Below are 20,686 nucleotides of genomic sequence, written 5' to 3'. Positions count from 1 at the left end.
CTCGTCCCGGGAAACCCCTCCCCGGCGGCGGGGCTGGAGGAACGGGCGCGGCCTGCAGCCACTCCGCGGAGCTGGAGGCTGCGCGAGCAGGGCGGGCCAGAGCCGTGACTCCTCCTCATCATCCCACAGGCCCTCGGCTGGCGGCCCTGGGCTCCAGCTCTCACCCCGGACGCTGAGACCCGGACCGACGGCCTCCTCGGGGCCTAAGCCTCAGGGCCCAGGACCTGCGGACTCGGACCTGGCTGCGTGCGCAGCCCCCGGGCCGACCCGAGGACTAGCCGCCCCCCCCTCCCCCACCCACGTCGCACTCGTAGGCCTCTCAGGTTTTCCTGTAACTGAGCCTTAGGTCTTTCTGGTGGTTGTTTTTTTTCAAAAAAAAAAAAGCCTCCTATTTATGTTTCCTTCGTATCCTTCTCCCATTCAGGGGGTCCGAGAAATTATCTTCTAGGAAGTCAGTGTGCCATTGAGAGCCCTCCGGCAAGGAACCGCGAGGGGCCCCAAGGAACTGTCACCACGCCGACAATGAATCTTAGCCACAACTTCATTTAGAATATAAAACACGGAAGCAAGCGTTGGACTTTATTTTAAAAATGGAAGTTTTCTCTAGCCTTTATAATTTTTTGAAATCCTGGTTGGAAATGACCATCCCCTTGTATAACTGACAATAATTTTCAGATTTCTGGAATTTCACAAGCTTTAAGCAAAGCCGATATAAGCAGGCTCAGTGCTGCGGCTTTTAGGCTTTTAGCATCACTGAGGCGGATAACACCTGCCCTTCCAGAGCCTAATCCAGGCCTTCGTTGAGGTCCTGGTATGGGTAAAAGTCTTTGGGTATTCGCTTGGAAATACGGCGAATTGACGGATAGATGGAAATGTATTTAATAAATCGAATACGTATAGTTAAATGTTAATGATAGACTCCAAGTAGTGAATATAAGGCCGCGGTGATGGGGTAGTAAAATTTATTCTGTATGTTGTAAAGTTCTTCATGCTAAAATGTTGGGGGTGAGGATATAAGGCTGGCTTTGTGTCGGACTTGGTCAAATCCCTGCTGCGTATTAGCCGTGAGATTGAAACAGGATGCCCAATACTCAAATTACTTCGTTTTCTCGTCTGTGGAATGTGGATAATTACCTATCTCGCACAGTTGGTAAGAAAAGCAAAACTGTTAAGAGCTTTACCCGCACTCCTATAAGCCCTCAAATCAAGGGCGACCGCGAGTGGTGAGAAAAGGAAATGCAAACCAGCAGCCGGTCCCGAATCGCTGGAGTCGGCTCTGGGGAACCGCCGTTAACCTCGCTGCGGGGAGCAGCGGTACCTCTGTGTACTAGTGTGTGGCTTAGCCTGGAACCTCTTAATGCATGACTTCGACCCCGAGAAGGCGCTTCAAGGACACCGCAGAAGCAGAATGCCTCCCCCGATGCCCACCAGTTCTCTAGGGATCTGAGGAGACACCTTTCATGCCCAGAAATGACAATCGTATCCTCGGACTACGACATCCCATCAGAGTCTTATTTCGTCTTTTGCCAGTTTCAAAAGGTAACGCGAACGTTACTATCGAACCCTGAGAAAACTGTTTGTAAAATATGCGGACTTAGCGAGGAGATGCGGTGCAAGTGTGGAGTGTTGCCTTAGCGACTGAAGACAGCCAACCGAAGCGCGGGGTACCACCAGGACGAAACCAGCAGCCAACCGGCAAAAATTCCGCTGCTGGGCGCGCCGCAGGGGAAGGGGGCGGGGCCACGCTTCACCCTGCCCCCGGCCTTTTATGACGTAGGACAATGCCTGCCACGCGTCGGAACTAGGCTGCCGGCGCTGCCACCCCGCGCGAGTAACACGCATGAGGGAACGCGGTGGTCATCTGGGGCCGACTCTCGGAATCATGCATTTCTTATTTAGGTTAATCATTTTCTTTTACCTGTGGGGCATTTTTACTGCTCAGGGACAAAAGGCAGAGGAGAGCATAGAGGAAGTGAAAATAGAAGTTTTGCATCGTCCAGAAAACTGTTCTAACACAAGCAAAAAGGGAGACCTGCTAAATGCCCATTACGACGGCTTCTTGGCTAAAGACGGCTCGAAATTCTACTGCAGGTAGGAAATGATGCGAACAGCTCCCGCGTCCAGTTGATGTACTAAATCTAGCCTCCTTCCACCAACCAGAAACCTAATTTGTTGTTTGATTGATTTGTTCTTGTTTTTTAACACTGAGAGTTCAGCCTTTTATTTCTAGGGGGGAAATCAGATTTGATATAGTATTTCCCTATTATATGGAATATTATTTTAAATTACTGAAAATGTTGGCCCAAGAAATTATTAAAAATACACACATCCATACACTCCCCCGACCACCACCACTACCCTTGGTACCTATAGAAGTAAGTCAAGGTACAGTTTGTAAGAATGTTCACACTTTTCCTTTGCTGTGGGTTGGAGTCTGCTTACTGAGGACTACGTAGAGTTGTTTAGGAGATGTTATCTGGCCTTCAGAAGCACGATATTTACTGGCTGGAGGCCACTTTCCAGCTGTATCAAGAAGCCACTACAATGACTTTCTCTGGTGACTTCCGGACCCTGTGTCCTGCCTGCCCCCTCATCCCACCACTACTTACTCTGATTTAATTGATGGTTTATTACTCAGAGGTAGAATGTCTTTTCTCCTTCTGTGCTATTACCCTATAAAAATACAATTGGGGAAAGTTAGTTCTTTGCATCTAGAATAGAGAAATTTAATAAGAAGAAAAGATACAAATTTTAATCATGGTTCAAATGACTTTTTGAGGCTAAACCTGTACCATTATTTTTTAGAACAAACCCAGAATGGTTAAATAAGTCATTTGGACAAGCCATGCAGCTAGTTAGGGGCAGGAGACCCATTAAAAAGTTAACTGTTGAGTAGTTTTTGTAAAGATGACAATAAAAAAAGAAAATGAGATGACTCCCAATGACTAGCTTTGGGCAAATCATACCTCTGTCTGGCTATTACGAGGGAAATTTGAGCCAAACACCCCACTAGGGGGTTCAGAATGAATCTGAATATAGGAAAAGAGATGGTTAGAGAGGACTCCAATTTTAAATTGGAACTAAATGCTCAGCTGTATTTTAAAGTTTGATTTTATTTTTCTTGAAATCAACTTACCTAGGTGTTGTTTTTAATTATAGCCGGACAGAAAATGAAGGCCACCCCAAATGGTTTGTTCTTGGTGTTGGACAAGTCATAAAAGGCCTAGACATTGGGATGATGGATATGTGTCCTGGCGAGAAGCGAAAATTGATTATACCCCCTTCATTTGCATATGGAAAGGAAGGCTATGGTAAGGTGTTTTAATATGTATATCTCTAAGTTATATTTAAAAATAAATCATAGACTTCGGGTATATAGTCAAAAAATCAAAAGCAGACTCTCAAAGTTAAATAAGATATAGAATATAGGGTCCAATCAACTTTAGCTCTATCAAGTCCAGTCATCATTAAAGAAAGAGAAATTAAAACAAAAATGAGATACCATTTTCACCCATCAGATTAGCAAAGACATAAAAGTTGGCAAAGGTATGGAAAAAACAGCAGTCCCATGCATTATTGCTGGGAATGTAAATCATTCGACCTCTTTAGCAATTTCTATCAAAATTTAAAATGCACATATCCTCTGATCCCATAGTTCCATTTCCAGGAATGTGTACCAAGGTACATCTTAAAGAACATTCACTGCAGACTTTTTTGGGTAGCAAGACTGCAAACTACCCGAGTATCCCTTAGTAGGAAATTAGTTAACTAAGTTATGCTATATCTATACAGTGGATTATTGTACAGCCAGTAAAAAGAATGAAGTAGAGCCATATGTATTAATGTGTTAAAGATAAAATGGGATAGAATATATTCCTGCAACAAATATTTATTGAGCATCAATGCCAGGCTCTATTCTAGGCACTGAGCATAAAGCAGTGTACAATGCAGAAACAGTTTCCTAACCTCAATGAGAGCTTACATGTGAGAGGGGAAATTTCACATATGCGTCATGTATCTACATAGACTATCTAAAAAATACACCATCTGATGATATTAAATGTTCCTGGGAAGGAGGCCTGAGGGTCAAGGGTAAGGAGATTTCCTCTCATTCTGTAATATATTATACTATTTAAATTTTTTACTGTATGCATGTACTAAATTTTTTATTGAAGTATAGTTGACTTAAAATACTATATTAGTTTTAGGTATAAAACATGGTGACTCGATATATTTATAGATTACGCACCATACAGAATTATTACAGTATTATTGACTATATCCCCTGTGCTGTATGTAACATCCCAATTGGTGGGAATGTAAATTGGTACAGCCACAACTGAAAACAGTATAAAAGTTTCTCAAAAAATTAAAAATAGAACTACCGTATGATCCAGCAATTCCACTCCTGGGTATTTATCTGAAGAAAATGAAAACACTAATTTGAAAAGATATATGCACCCCAGTGTTCACTGCAGCATTATTTACAATAGCCAAGATATGGAAACAACTTAAGTGTCCATCAATGGATGAATGGATAAAGAAGATGTGGTATACACACACACACACACACACACACACACACACACACACACACTGGAATATTACTCAGCCATGAAAAGGAATGAAATCTTGCCATTTGCAACAACATGGATGGACCTCGAGGGTATTATGCTAAGTGAAATAAGTCAGACAGAGAAAGACATGTATTAATTTTTCCAAAATTAAATTTTTAAAAATCACTAAAGTTAAAAGTGGAGCAGAATAGAGAAATTTTTAAGAGGGGAAAATGGGCAGTGTGGCAGAGGGCTGGTTTCTATATTGCATTCTCAGTTGGGTCCTTGCTTCCTATTGCTGTGTGAAGACTATAAAGATTTTTTTTTGGCCGCACCCCAGGGCTTTCGGGGATCTTAGCTGCCCAACCAGGGATTGAACCCATGCCCCCTGCAGTGGAAGTGCAGAGTCCTAACCACTGGACCATCAGGGAATTCCCCAAAGAAAGAATCTTTACCTCCTCATTCTACTTAGAGCCCTTCTTAACCCCACGTATTTGAAATATTTAGTGTATAATTAAAGTAATCAAAGATTTTCTACAATGAAATGTCTTTACTCCCCAATATTTCGTTGAAATGGCACACCCTCTTTAAGACTGTTAGTTTACTCATTAGGCGGAATGGTTCCCACACCTATTCTTTCCAGCAAGAGTAGGGGATCACTGCCCCAAATTGGATTGGAGGGAAGTTAGTGGTACAAGTCAGATCCAATCAGATTTAAAGCTCCTAAAGAGACAGTTCCAGATAACTACAGCTTCACTTTCAAAGCTTTTCACCAATCATTTGGTTCCATCAAAGTAGCTCCCACAGAACCATAATTAGTGTATCCTATTTTTAGTTGTAAAGGAACCTAGGAGAGGGAGAGAGAATTGAAGATAAATTGAACGCAGTCTTGTCCTAAAAACGCTGTCATAGGTTGAGGTCAATTCTAGGCAAAATGATACAGGCAGAGTTTGCCTTTCAGTCTCCTTAGTCTCATTTTCAAGAGTTTCTCTTTCTCTCTTGCAGATACCTCCACATTCTGCCTGCTACCAGGGCACCCACACCTCTCATCAATAGGTGCTCATCTTGGGTCCTGTTACCCTGTGACAAATGAGTACCTATTTTATCCTTTTTGTAAACTAATTTATGCTTAGATACAAATGACTACCCAGTCTGCCAAAGCAATTAATAAGCCAGACCCTTGCTACAAAAATGTAGAAATTTGACTTGAAGTTAGTTCATATTCAATTTGAGGTGTCTTCAATAAATATATAAAAATAATGAATCTCACTAGTAACATCACCAACACCTCCATTTTACACGTAAGGAAACTGAGGCCCGACAAAAGTGTGTTCTTTGGAATGTAGTTAACTGCTAGTTTACCTGCATTATTTATAATAGCTTACTAATAGCTTGAATTCAGTTATTTTAAAAGCTGCTGTGTAGACCATAAGTAACTGCTTAACAAACAATATCTTGATTGAATAAGCTTTCTTAAATAAGTTGTTATTAAGACCTAACATTAGCTATAACTTTATTTTAGGTAGTACTTGAAGAAGTCTTTTCCTGTGCGCAATATCTTTGCCTAATGTCACAGAGCACCCCTGCATGTCTTGAAATGCATGTGACTTGTTAGTGCTTTAATTAACAGTACATGTGGTATGTATAGATTCTTTACATTAACTCCTAAGTCTTTGATCTGCTTCTCTAAATACAAGTAATGCTATAGCAAGTGCATATTTTTCTCTTCTTTATACTGTAATTTTTTAGTAAGATAAAACTTAACTGGCAATATATTCTATGTTTACAGTAGAATTTGGGGGAAACTTAGACTTGTAATATTTTTTAAGAAATTTGAATTTGTGTTTTGAATTTGTTTTTAATTATTGTCAGGAGAAGTTATTTTTCTGTCATAAAGAGGTCTTAACTGGACAGAATAGGAATGGGTTTTGTAAAAATGATCAATCAGTCAATCAATCTCTAGCTCTTTTACTATAAAGTCAAGTAATATGTGGTATGTTGGTTGGGATGGTCACATTAGTCATGTAATATGTGGGTAGATTGTTCTGTGTCCTGGTTTTGGAGATGACTGATCCACTTATTTTGGCTGTAACTTTCAAGCTTTTTTCTTTGGATTATATAAATACTTTAGCAAGAATTCTCCACTTTTTCATTTAAAAAATTACTGTTTGCTTCAAAGAACAAACTTAGCCATTTTTTAAATAAGTGATAGAGGCCATTCATTCAACAAATATTTGAGTAACTATAATGTACTGGTGACAAAAGCCACCCAGTGCCTCTTAGCAAGTCATTTCTGCAGGTCATTTTTATGAATGGCCATCTGAAGTAGCCCATAGATTGCTAAAGTCATCTGTGACATCACTTAATAGATTAACTTTATTAAAGAGAGCTATTTAAATTAATACTTAGAAGGCTTTTTTGTTATTATAAATTTCTTCATGAAATTGTTACTGGTTTGTTCTGTCATTGCACTATTTTTTGTCTATAAAGAATTTGAAAGACATGTATACTAATACATATATTTTATTCATACTTACAAATAACTGAACAAAATCATTTTCTAAAAGATACCTATCTTTGAAATTGTTCTGCCTGTGAATTTCTTCTCTGCACTAGCTCTCTCCTGTATAATGTTGGGGTATATTAATAAAAATTACATGATTTAGGGCTTCCCTGGTGGCTCAGTGGTTAAGAATACACCTGCCAATGCAGGGGAGACGGGTTAGAGCCCTGGTCCGTGAAGATCCCACGTGCCGCAGAGCAGCTAACCCCATGCGCCACAACTACTGAGTCTGCACTCTAGAGCCCATGAGCCACAACTACTGAGCCCACGTGTCACAACTACTGAAGCCCATGTGCCTAGACCCCGTGCTCTGCAACAAGAGAAGCCACCACAATGAGAAGCCTGCGCACCACAATGAAGAGTAGCTCCCACTCGCCGCAACTAGAGAAATCCCACGCGCAGCAACGAAGACCCAATGCAGCCAAAAATAAATAAATTTTTTTAAATACATGATTTATATTTATTTCAATTTAATCAGGAAATAATGGTCCCCTTGGTCTTTAGAACTGACTTGGTTTGAAGACATATGGAAAAAGTGTTCCTAAGAAATATTTAGAAAGCAATTTTTATAAATATGAAATAATATAATCATAATGCTATAATGGCCATTTGTAAATAAATATTTGAATGTTATCTTCATGTAAGTTAAACTGTTAAAATTTACACCTTTAGCAGAAGGCAAGATTCCACCTGATGCAACATTGATTTTTGAGATTGAGCTTTATGCTGTGACCAAAGGACCACGAAGCATTGAAACATTTAAACAGATAGACACGGACAATGACAGGCAACTTTCTAAAACTGAGGTAATTCAAACAGATTTCATATGTACAATCTAATTTTTTGTCACATCTGTGTTACAGCTATTATTTTTACTTCTACCTAGTATGGACTGATTAATTTGCTTTTATAGAGCTGGTTACAAAAAAACTAAATTCCAAGAAGAAAATGTACTTTTTTAATGTAAAACTTGAAACTGAGTCAGCCTGTTTAATTTCCTTTCTCCCTGCAAGAGGGTCATTAAAATACCAAACTAATTCTACGAGTTATTTCTGGCACCTAGACTACAGGAGAAGATCTTTTCAAGCAGCACTGTAGGAATTCGTAACTGGGCAAATAATTCCCACCTCATAGGATTGTGAGGATTACATGAGATTATTAAAAGAGCTAGGAAAAATTTGAACTGTGTAGCCCAGAAAGTTGGTAAACAGGGTCCTGGAGTTCAGTTAGCTAGCTTCTGCATCCTTAAAAAGCTAAAAATAGAGTTGTCATGTGATCCAGCAATCCCACTCCTGGGCATATATCCAGACAAAACTATAATTCAAAAAGATACATGCACCCCTATGTTCATAGCAGCACTATTTACAATAGCCAAGACATGGAAGCAACCTAAATGTCCATCAACAGACGAATGGATAAAGAAGATGTGTGTGTGTGTGTGTGTGTGTGTGTGTACACACACACACACACACACACACACACACACTAGAATATTACTCAGCCGTAAAAAAAGTGAAATAATGCCATTTGCAGCAACATGGATGGACATAGAGATTATCATACTAAGTAAACTAAGAGAAAGACAAATATCATATGGTATCACTTATATGTAGAATCTTAAAAAATGATACAAAAATGAACTTATTTACAGAATAGAAATAGACTCACAGACATAGAAAACAAACCTGTGGTTACCAAGGGGGAAAGGAGGAGAGGAGGCATAAATTGGGAATTTGGGATTAACAGATACATGCTACTATATATAAAATAGATAAACAAGGACCTACTGTATAGCACAGGGAACTATATTCAGTATCTTGTAATAACCTATAATGGAAAAGAATCTGAAAAAGAATAGATCATAGATATATAGATATTTGTATAACTGAATCACTTTGCTGTGTACCTGAAACATTTTAAATCAACTATACTTCAATGCAAAAAAAAAGTGATAATAAAATACCCAGCCTTGTTTAACACTATCTCCAAATCGTTGTGCTTTGCTCTCTTTAGTTATTATATGTATTAATATATAATTTATTTATATAATATACATAATTTCCAATAGAAATATAATTGAGTTACGTACATAATTTTAAATGTTTTAGTAGCCACATTTTAAAAAGTAAAAAGAAACAAGTGAAATTAATGTTAATTAACTCAATATATCTAAAATATTGCCATTTCAACATGAAACCAATATAAAAATTATCAATGACATTTTTTATTATCTTCAAAATTTGTTGTGTATTTTACCCTTACAGTAGCTTGTCTCAATTTGATCTACCACATTTCAAGTGCTTAATGGACATATATGGCTAGTAGCTACCATGTTAGGCTGTGCTTATAATGTGTCTTTGCTTAGAGAAATGTTGTATAGAGAAAAGGGAATACTTCAGAATACCTGTTCTTTATTTGACGTTAGAGAGATGATCATAATTTGTAGATTGGGGGAGAGCTATAGAAGCATAGAAAAATTAAGAAAATTAAATTTTATTTCAAAACCTGTAGTTGGGTTTTATTCATTATACATATTTATTATTGGGTTGGCCAAAAAGTTCATTCGGGTTTTTCCATAATATGGAACAAAAACCCGAACGAACTTTTTGGCCAACCCAATAATTTTGGAGATTATATAAATACCAATTTGGATTTTATTCACTAATGGAAATCCTTAAGAGGGAGTTTCTTTTTTTTTTTTTTTTTTTTTTTAATTTATTTATTTATTTTTGGCTGTGTTGGGTCTTCGTTTCTGCGCAAGGGCTTTCTCCAGTTGCGGAGAGCGGGGGCCACCCTTCATCGCGGCGCGCGGGCCTCTCACTATCGCGGCCTCTCCCGTTGCGGAGCACAGGCTCCAGACGCGCAGGCTCAGTAGTTGTGGCTCATGGGCCCAGCCGCTCCGCGGCATGTGGGATCTTCCCGGACCGGGGCACGAACCCGTGTCCCCTGCATCGGCAGGCGGATTCCCAACCACTGCGCCACCAGGGAAGCCCAGGGAGTTTCTTTTGATAATGTGGATAGTGTAGATTATTGGAAAGCATTTAGTTTCAACAAAATTCAATTCAGATGTTAATCTCTGAGTATGTACCACTAACCACCTATAACCTCGGGGGAAGCTAGTTTGAAGATCTGTTTCTCTTAAGAAAATTGCTTCAAAGGTTGAAAAAAATTAAACCTCAAATAGCTTTTTAAATTTTTGTATCACTTATTATAAGTAGTCTTAGATATGAGTTTCTTTATGTAAACATTTTCTCAAAGTTGCTGGAAATTTCTTATGATATCTTTTTATTAAAGAAATATTATTTTGGCCTAGATAAGTCATTACCTGAAAAAGGAATTTGAAAAAGATGAGAAGCCACGTGACAAGTCATATCAGAATGCAGTTTTGGAAGATATTTTTAAGAAGAACGACCATGATGGTGATGGCTTCATTTCTTCTAAGGAATACAATGTCTATCAACATGATGAACTATAGCATATTTTTATTTCTAAATTTTCTTAGCTATTTACTGTACTTTATATGTAAAACAAAGTCACTTTTCTCTGAGTTGTATTTTCTATTTTTCCCCCATGAACATATTTTGATCCCTTCAATACATGTAATTTTGGAATAATAAATGTGAGGCTGTTTTGCAAAATTTAACTTTCAAGTAAGGCATGATTGTGTTTCTTATTGCTTTATTCTGTTAACATGAATTGCAGCACCATAAAATCGACCTCTGCATCCTAGTGGGCAGTTTTTCCCCTTCAGGTTATAGGAGGACATCTATGTCAAAATCCACAAGTTCTTCCCAACTCTAACCTTAACAGCATGTATAGTTATGTAAATATCCAAATTTTAACATTTAAGGTGCCCCATATTTTTAAAATATTTAATAGGGACCCAGGAATTAACATTTCATTTGTTTATACATTTCACAGCATTATGGATAGTAGGATATAAAAATCATAGGACTGAGGACTCTTCCTTTAGTATGCATGCAGGACAGTATTAGTTGTATAACTCTGTCAGAGAGCCTCAACACAGTCTCTGTACTTTTTGGTGCAAGTTTCTGGCCTTAGGTATTTCTTCCAATGACTAATGTTTGAAAGACATTTCATCAGACCAAAGGCTTTGTGCCTCTATCTTAGAGCAGGCATCATAAAGTCTGTACGGCTCTGACTCTTGCATTCCCTCAGACATCATTATAAATGTGCTACGCCTCTTCCTTCTCGTAGGCCTTTATATCTACCATCCCTAACTTTTTGTCTTGATAGTTTTAAATTGATGCTACGCTATTTCTTAGTCTCCCTTTCTGTAGGTATCTCTATCCTATGTCACTTCTCACAATGTTCTTATTATTAACCATGAACGAGCATTACAAACTGGTATGCCATCAAGTTTTTGATAAATGTGTAGAACTTATTTTACACATGAGGATATCAAATGAGGATGCAAATGAGGATATAAAGTGCCATGGCAATTTTGCGTCATGGTCAAATCATTGTGGTCCAACGTGTTGAGAATAAGAGGTAAGAGATGCTGTAGAAGATCATGTTGGTACCCAAGAAAGGACACATATTTATTGGAACATGTAAGATTTACTTACTGTGTATGTAGAAAAGTGTGGTTAGGCAGTAAATAGCTCGATTCAAAACAATTGAGTTCAAAACAAAGTTTTTTCCATTTTCTGAAACTTGCTCTTTCCAAACCATTGTTCACTGTTCATCTTTTAACCTCTTTAAATATACTGCTAGAAATCCTATAATTTAAAAGTATAAGGGCAACACAAAAACCACTAGATTAGTGGATATCACATATGCATAGCACAGAGTTAGACACTTTGTAAAATAAAAACCTTTACTATCTTTTCTTTCCCCCCAATATTTCTTCATTCCTATACCCAATTTTATAACTCCTCCTCACTTAATCATCAACTTTCATCCCTTTACTTCCCTCAGAAAAACCTGCTCAGTTCAAGTAAACTAAGTTTGCTAATACAGTATTATGTTTTGGTTTGGAAACTGCACCCATTCTCTATATCCATATTAATAAAAGTTACTAGAAGTTTTTTTGACCAGTATACTCATATTTGCACCTGAATCATATACTCTGCCCAAAACAAAAATACCGTGAAGGCTATATATGGAAATTATCCTATGATACAAACTGTTTCTAATTCTAACCTTTCTGTCCCATTGTTTTCATACCAAGTGCTTTTACACTTATGTTTTTTTGTTTTTTATTTATTTATTTTTGGCTGCGTTGAATCTTCATTGCTGCACGCGGGCTTTCTCTAGTTGCGGTGAGCGGGGGGCTACTCTTCCTTGAGGTGTGCAGGCTTTGCATTGCAGTGGCTTCTCTTGTTGCGGAGCACAGGCTCTAGGCGTGTGGGCTTCAGTAGCTGTGGCATGCGGGTTCAGTAGTTGTGGCTCGCAGGCCCTAGAGTGCAGGCTCAGTAGTTGTAGCGCACAGGCTTAGTTGCTCCGCGGCATGTGGGAGCTTCCCAGACCAGGGCTCGAACCTGCGTCCCCTGCATTGGCAGGTGGATTCTTAACCACTGCGCTACCAGGGAAACTTATGATTTAAAAAATTATATGATTTAAACTTATGATTTAAAAAATTATAGATGATGGTAAATGAACATGGAGATTTACTCAAACTCTAATCACATTTAAATAGTTAAAAAGGCAAAATGTTAATCCTTCTACATACATATAGTATACAAGTATTTCGTATTTACGTAATTGCCTAATGCCTTCATAGGCATATGCCGAGTAGTGACTGCTGTACTATATACTTTGATTTCTGGAACTTTAACATAGTATTTTTGTAATTATTTAAAAATGGTGTATAGTAAATAATTTAGGTTGCTTGTGTATAAAAAAATTTCAGATGTCTTACAGAGTAGATGCAAAAGATCTCGCAGAACTAAATATGTTAAATGTTTTAAACATTTTCAAAGGAGAAAAGAAATAAACGTGTCCCAGCTGCCTTAACTTTAAAATAACTGTAGTGAGTTTTTATAAAGACAAAGCTGGCGAGCACATATATATGTACATCACAGAATGGCAGCCCATTACTACTATCAGTCACCCTTAATTGTGTACACAAAACCCCACACTGAGCTCAGTGTGCTTTTAATTTGATACCACAATTAAACATTTAGGATTACATTAAATTATTAACACATTTTTCTCATTTTACCAGACCAAGGGCAATAGTTAAAGCACCATAAAGTTGCCACTTGTGTACTCTTGTCATTCTTAGATCTTGAATTAAAAGCCAACTAAAAATAAAATTGATATCTAGAAAAGTTCTATGTATAATAAGACTAAATCCCAAAATATACTTCTAAAGTGACTGGCAGATTTTAAGAAGGAATATCTATATTCTGAATTTTATATTTAAACCTTTTCCAATATAAACATTATTAATCTTCATGACAATTTATGAGGTAGATACTATTACCATCTCTACGTTATAGATGGGAAAAATGATGCCCAGACAGGTTAAATTCTTGTTCCCCTCCCTCTTTAATTTGCTACAACTCATCAAAGCAAACCTAGATAATTTTGGAAAGGTGTGTGGCACAGTTGCTCCTAAAACACCAGCAAGATACATTGATTTTCCATTTTATTTCATTCTCTTGTGCCAAACATCAAAACAAGGAACTGCATGAAGTCTCACATACTTCTGCCCATCGACAGAACACTGAAAGCACCCATAAACCGTCTCCCTTTTAAAGTTCCCCATGCCACAGAGTATGCAAGGCCCTTTTGGAATGTTGTGATTAAGTAAATTAACTCGGATATGAGTCCCTTCTTTGAGTGAAATATCACTCATGCTGAGAGGTTTGTCATAATAGTCAGAAAAAAGATCATCTAAGTAAAGCTGTGAACGAGAAATGGCATCCATCACTCTTCTATCTAAAAGGACAAAAAAAGAAATGCGTTAAAAGTCAAATAAAAAATGTATAGCCAAACTGCAATTAAAACCATGTGTGAATCTAAACCATCAGTCATGAAATTTGGCTTTTAAATTTAAATTCTTAAGACAGGATTACTGAAGAGATAACCTCAAGTGTTAATCTGAGAAGAAAAAAATCTTCAGTGGACATACTTCTTTCAAACAGTATATTTCTCAATCTGTAGAGCAGTGCAAATGTTGCCGTTTCTTCCCTTTCAAATCCTCCTTTTGACACTGAAGTGACACAAAGGTCTATAAAAAAAAATTTTAGAAGATGTTATAATTTGAACAACTCATATTTTATTGGGGGTTTTAATTGTGGTTGAATTCTGGTATGTGCCATTCATTTTATTTTTTTAAGTTAAAATTTACATATTTTTAGAAAAGGTAACATTTACATGGTACAAAATTCAAAGAGTACAAAAAGAGGATACGGTGACAAATAAGTCTCTACGTTGACCCCAGCCTCAGTTTTATACCCCAGGGTATAAAACACACACACAACAGTGTGTACTTCCAGAAATACTCCATATATTTTACATGCATAAAGAATATGTATATATGTATGTAAGTATGTATGTATATAAAATTGTTTAGACTCAAATAGATACACATTTCTTTAAAATATCATAGAGATTATTCCATATCAAGATCTTCAGTGCTACATAATTCCTAATGGCTTCACAGTATTCTATTGTGTGGATGCACCATTATTCAACCTAGTTGCTGATAATATACCTTAAGGTTATTTCCAATCTTTTGCTATTATGAACTGACTATCCTTATACCCACATCATTTCATATAAGTATATCTATAGGATAAATTCCTAAAAGTGTAAATAAGGCTAAAATATATGTAATTTAAAATTTTGATGTACATATCAGTTCTATCAGTTTACACTTCTAGTGATCAATATTATTGTAAAAACCTACACCCTTGGACTTCCCTGGTGGTCCAGTGGTAAAGAATCCGCCTGGCAATGCAGGGGACGCAGGTTGGATACCTGGTCAGGGAACTAAGATCCCACATGCTGCGGGGCAACTAAGCCCACGAGCCACAACTACTGAGCTCACGCACCTCAACTAGAAAGCCTGCATGCGGCAAACTCTAGTTGCCCATGCACTCTGGAACCCAAGCACCACAACTACAGAGCCCACGTGCCCTGGAGCCTGCATGCCACAACTAGAGAAGAGAAAACCCACAGGCCACAACTAGAGAGAAGCCCGCGTGCTGACACGAAGAGCCCGCGTGCCACAACGAAAGATCTCGCGTGCCCCAACGAAGATCCCGCATGCCTCAATGAAGATCCCAAATGCTGCAACTAAGATCCGATGCGGCCAAAAGAATAAATAAATAATAAATAAATAAATCTTTTTTTAAAAAAAAAACCCTGCACCCTTTAGTGTCCCAGATAGAATTTAATTAGCGTGATTTGTTTCTGGACTCCCTATTCCCTCCTCCGACAGAACTGCAGAAACAAAAACAGGTCTAAAAATGTTCATAAATCACCATGGCTAAGGGGCTCCCTTGCCTAGTCCGTTGGGCTACACCTAGACTTGAGCTGGCTGGTCTAATAATCTTAAAACCTGTGAAATGTAGAAATTTAAACTGAGCTGCACTGCAGTATTATATAAGGTGACAATTTTAGGGAATTATTTGTAACTTTAAGGTTTTAGGGAGAGTCCGGAGTTGGGGGAGCTGGGTCTATGAAAGGAAAACCAGAAGAAAGGTTGTCTTTGGGTACCCTAGTTTGGATGCCTTGACACCTTCGACATCTTACTGTCTACCTACTCTATTTGCCATCATCAAAAACTACCTATTAGACGATAATTTTTTATTTTCCCATATAAGTCAAGGAAATACTGTCAGTGGATTGCGTTCTCACTCTTAGCTATAATTGTAAGTGGGTGGTGGGAAGACTACAGCCTTCCTCAAGAAACAGGGATGAGGTAATGAGTAAGTAAAGACTGGAGGGTCTTTCCCAGTTACTTCATCCAAACATAATATTGACAGTACTGAGAGCAGCACTCTTCTATTATTAGACACTCAGAAAGAGACAGAGATTCTCATTAAATCCTTCTGTAAAAATATAATCATTTTGGTGTTTCACGCAAATCACTCACCAAAGGCACCATCCAAGTAAATGAAGAGTTCGAAAACACTGAAAGCTATGGTTGTGTGTGCTGGAAAAACAATAGCTTTGTCCCTTCCCTTGGGATTCTGTTCATCCATAAAATGAAACTATATTAAATAAATTAAATAACATGGTTAAGGAGCACAACAGGTAAGGATATATTTTTGGAGAAATAAAACATTCCCTACAATCCTACCAAAAACAAACATCCCCACCCCTACAAGCAAAGAATTCTCCTACTTGAATTCAACTGTTTCTAGCAGAGGTCCAAATTAATGGTCCATTGGAGACTTGTGATCTATATTAGGAAATACCTCTCACTACTTTCTCACTTACTTTGTATCAGAGCCAACGATTAGTGCTACCACATGGGTAATGCTCTCTGGCATAGAAACCTTTTTCTTTCAACTGCAAACCAACTGCCTTTAAGTGCTACAGTTGTTTTTAGCCTATTCTGTCCACTGTTCCAAAGCCCCCAGAGCTTTCAGCAGCTTTCCAAAGCAATTACCAACAATTAAGTGTATGTTTCGCTCAGTTCATGCCCCCAAAATGATCCAATGTTAAACAATTTGGTGGGCACCTAAATGTAGCCACTGAACAGAACCTTCATTTGCAAAGATTTGAAACGATTATCATTGTACCCTATCTTTCTAATAATTCATTTTAATAAATCAAGTCATTATTATGCATCATTATTAGGTGAATGACAAGGACAAATAATACCATAATTGAGCTAAAAATTAAACACAAATAGCTTTCAAGATTTTTTAAAGGACTTAACATTGAATGAAGCATGTTTGGCCATTAACAATATTATTTTAGAAAAATTAATTTAATATAAAAATATAAACTCAACTTTTTAAAATTCAAGTAAAAACTGTATCACTTAAAAATAAAATCAAAAAAAATAATAATAATAAAAAAAATAAAATAAAATCAAAGAACTCAACATAACCACTCAATTTGTATTCTTAAAACAGCATAATAGTAATATGAGGGATTCCATTGTGCACATTATTTCACAAGGATTAGTGTTTTCTTACATTATTTTACATGTTGATAATTCAAATTTTCTTGGATTTTTTTTCATATTCTAAAACAAAACCATTGGTGTGCAAAATCCTATATACAATTGCAGCTTTTTAATCTCAACATTTGACAAAATACACAAGGCTCATTAGAAACTGAATACTTAAAAAATTCCCATTGCAGCTTTTTAGTAAGAGAAGTCTAATGAGTCTAATGGTTTACCCTCATGGCTTCCCCACGAATTCCAGCGTGCACAGACAGTGAGCACTGTCGTGTGGTTCGGATGCTTTCCATGACCACACACAATACTGCCTTTCTGCTGCTCCTTGACTGACGTATCAAACTGTGGTCAAAATTAATTTTTCTAAAATCAAGAAGACAGACATTCACAAGAATCTGTAACATCTAACTATGTATAATCAGATACATTTTTTGATTATCATGTGTTACTATTCACGATCCACCTTAATTAAAAGTAAATCAAGGCAGTCCTAATACAAATCAGAAGGTGTGCTCAAATAAATTTAATAATCTGCCTCTCCTGTCTATTTTGTTAAAACATGCATACTATAGGAGTCTGCTGGAGGAGACTCTCTTAGTGTATTTGCTGCAAGCAGATTCCTGAAGTCTTGTAATCTTATAATTTAGCAAATGCGGCAGAGCCAAAGTGATTTTGCAGAACAATTAAATATTTTTTAAACCGAATGATTCCAGATATCTACACTTATCCAAAGCTTGGACATATTACTAATTTGCAGTATTTCAAATAAATCAAACAGATTACTCTAGTAAAATATAACCTGAATGTTTTAAGCACTCTTTGTAATGAAGTTTATATAATTAAAATATTTAATAAAAACATGGAAGTATTATACTGACCGCGTAGTAATTTCCTTGAGTAATGTTGATACTTCCACTTCATGTTTGGTTACTACACCAAAGGAAGCTTTTACTGCAATTGAATCTGATCCAGTAACGTTAATCCCAACGTCGTTCACAATATGGTTGCCTCGCCTTCCATAGAGTGAAACGTCTGATTCATCTTCATAATTCAGTAACTGATAAGATGAAATACCTTTAAGAAAAGGAAATCAATATTTTAAATGTCTTGAATTCATCTAATGTAAATATGTATAGTAGCACATTAATTTACCATTTAAGACTTGATTACCCAAATGTTGAGAATGGCAACATCTTAAACCAAGATTAAAAAGAGCAATTCAATTAATCTGACAACAAGAGAAATAAATATCCAGAGTACTTTAAATGAACTTAAATTCTCTTTCAGCCAACAGAATACTTAAGCATCAAGATCCACTGGCTAGCTGAAAGGAAAACAAGTGTTTATAAGAAAAATTTGTTAAAATGTTAATATTAGCCTGTTAATACATTTCAGCTTACCAACCGTAGTAACTGAATCAAATAATAAATACAAATTACTTTCATCACATTTAACCATGTGAGATAGGCAAGACTGAATAATACCCCCATTTTATAGATGAAGAAGTATACTATTATGTCATACTCTAAGTTGATTTGGTTAAAACAATTTATAAAATAACTGAAATTAAATTATACAATAAATAATCTTATAAAATACATTTGAAATTATTCAACCAATAAGAGATTTGATACTATACAAACGTTAGGCATTGTTAACAATATTATTACTGTCACAGTAATAAGAGTTGCTTTTATCAATGAAAATACATAAATATTATGAACATAGGTAGCACAGACAACCTATGTTTAGATTACCAATACTATAGCTGAATGAGTAGTCACTCCCAAACAGACATTTAAACTTACCAGCTGAAATTTCTCTGTCTCCTAGAAGAATATCTTTCAGTGTAAAAGGTGTTGAAGTAAATTTATATCTAGGAAACAGAAAACATCTCTTCTTTTTTACCACCAGACTTAGAGGTTGGTATTTGTCAGCCTCACTGAGGCTTGGAACGGGAACTAATCTCCCTCCATCTCCAACTTGTTTGACAAAGCTCTTGGTAGCCGCAGCAAACATATTAATACGGTATTAAAACGTCATGAACTGCAACCCTCAGATAACAAATCCATGTTGTCAAAAAAAATCAGGCATAAAACTAAGTCTTGCTTGATTTTAAATATAATTATACACGTTAAAAATACAAAGCATGGTTTCACTGAGTAGCTTACCAGTGTACAATTTACAACACTACCTCCCCTGGTGTGCTCAGGTAATGAATTATAGATTAACGGTGTAAAATGATATACTAAAAGCAAGTCTAATTTGGAATTGCAGTCTATAACACTAAAATATACACAGAAAACTAGTAATCTTTAAATATTATCAATGTCCTTGATGACGGTCACAGCTGATAGTGGTTTGCCAGGTTTGAAAGAAGCATATAGCCCTACAGGGAACAAATACGTTAGCCACTAACATTAGCCCTGGACGCCATCCACAGTGGACCTAGTCCAAAGGGAATTCCTTCACAAGTCCATTGTGCCAATTTTGGCAACAGAAAAGCACTATTTCTGTGTTATGGTACGCAGTTCATTCTTTGAACATTTCATTCATTTTCCTTGTATGTTTACAAAACCAAGTGATTAACATAAAAATAAATTCACAGAATATAAGGAAACAGTTGTATGCAGAACTTTATAAAATACGAAATGAAAGCCATGTTACATGTAACTGCATAAACTCTGACTTAGGGGTTTCTTATGAAGCTGGCACATAGTGCCTCTCTGAAATAGAGTACTGCTGCATTTATTTTCTTTTTGTTTCATCATTACTATCCAATTACTCAACCTTTAAAGAGAGCTGTATAAAGTTTAGACTTGTTTTTAAGAAATTTTATGGCTAAAAGTAAATCTTAGAAACAAATCTGAGTGCTGAAATAGTGTACTGTCATAGCTATGTGGATGTTAACATAATTTTGAAATAGTGGCTATGTGGTACTTAAAATAAGATATTCATTAAAACACAGCAATGGATAGTAATCGATATACAAACATCTATAGAGGGGGTAGAGGGAGGAAGAAAAAACAGGCTTAATTCAAGCCTCACATAATGTAAATCACTTTGATTAGACTCCGGACAGCTTTTTCATTTGCTTTCAAGTACCCAGGGTTCGAGAGAAACAAACAAAAAGTTTCTAATAAGGACCCTTCGTGTGAATAGCATTGTGCAAGGCAATCTTCCAGAAACGAGAAAGCACAAGGAGTCATTTCTGCAACTGGCAAGCAAAACCCCTAGAAGCGATACGACATCTAATGTCGCTGTCTGACCCCCACCAAAGTTGGTGCATCCCAAGCAAACGCCATTACAACCAACACAGGTGTGCAGAAACAGCATTTAATTAGAATCGGGTCCACAGAAAAGCCTTCGTTTACACCTAACGTGCCTTGCTGGGATCCGCTAGCGCAGCACTCATCAGGCGACGAAAGCCTAGAAGACAATGGAGCCCACCCG

The 20,686-nt window shown here is 37.0% G+C and overlaps 2 protein-coding genes across 8 annotated transcripts in view; one reads left to right on the top strand and one right to left on the bottom strand.

Annotated features, from left to right (window-relative positions):
- The first annotated feature begins 1,455 nt into the window (after nt 1–1,455).
- On the top strand, nt 1,456–10,762 carry FKBP7 (FKBP prolyl isomerase 7). Of its 2 annotated transcripts, none has more exons than XM_036856974.1 (4): nt 1,456–2,091; nt 3,160–3,311; nt 7,795–7,925; nt 10,433–10,762. In XM_036856974.1, the coding sequence occupies exons 1-4, from the start codon at nt 1,841–1,843 to the stop codon at nt 10,592–10,594; spliced, it is 696 nt and encodes a 231-aa protein (XP_036712869.1). In that variant the 5' UTR covers nt 1,456–1,840; the 3' UTR covers nt 10,595–10,762. The 2 variants fall into 2 exon arrangements, with proteins under 2 accessions (XP_036712869.1, XP_036712870.1); XM_036856975.1 differs by having other exon boundaries at nt 1,616–2,091; nt 7,792–7,925.
- Nucleotides 10,763–13,722: 2,960 nt separating this feature from the next.
- PJVK (pejvakin) overlaps nt 13,723–20,686 on the bottom strand; it is a 38,749-nt gene continuing 31,785 nt past the window's right edge. For 4 of the 6 annotated variants that reach the window (XM_036858981.1, XM_036858983.1, XM_036858977.1 and 1 more), the window contains 5 exons: nt 18,112–18,307; nt 17,455–17,596; nt 16,193–16,310; nt 14,222–14,320; nt 13,723–14,028 (listed from right to left, as the gene is read on the bottom strand). In XM_036858981.1, coding sequence (XP_036714876.1) covers nt 13,736–14,028; nt 14,222–14,320; nt 16,193–16,310; nt 17,455–17,526 — 582 coding nt within the window. In that variant the 5' untranslated portion in view covers nt 17,527–17,596; nt 18,112–18,307 and the 3' untranslated portion in view covers nt 13,723–13,735. Of the gene's footprint in view, nt 14,029–14,221; nt 14,321–16,192; nt 16,311–17,454; nt 17,597–18,111; nt 18,308–19,041; nt 19,253–20,686 lie in introns of those variants that run through there. The other 2 variants (XM_036858978.1, XM_036858976.1) reach the window with 2 other exon arrangements.

The sequence above is a fragment of the Balaenoptera musculus genome, chromosome 7, assembly GCF_009873245.2.
Source record: "Balaenoptera musculus isolate JJ_BM4_2016_0621 chromosome 7, mBalMus1.pri.v3, whole genome shotgun sequence".
NCBI classification, from domain to species: Eukaryota; Metazoa; Chordata; class Mammalia; order Artiodactyla; family Balaenopteridae; genus Balaenoptera; species Balaenoptera musculus.
The sequence above is the reverse complement of the archived record's forward strand: the minus strand, read 5'-3'. Positions and strand labels throughout refer to the sequence as shown.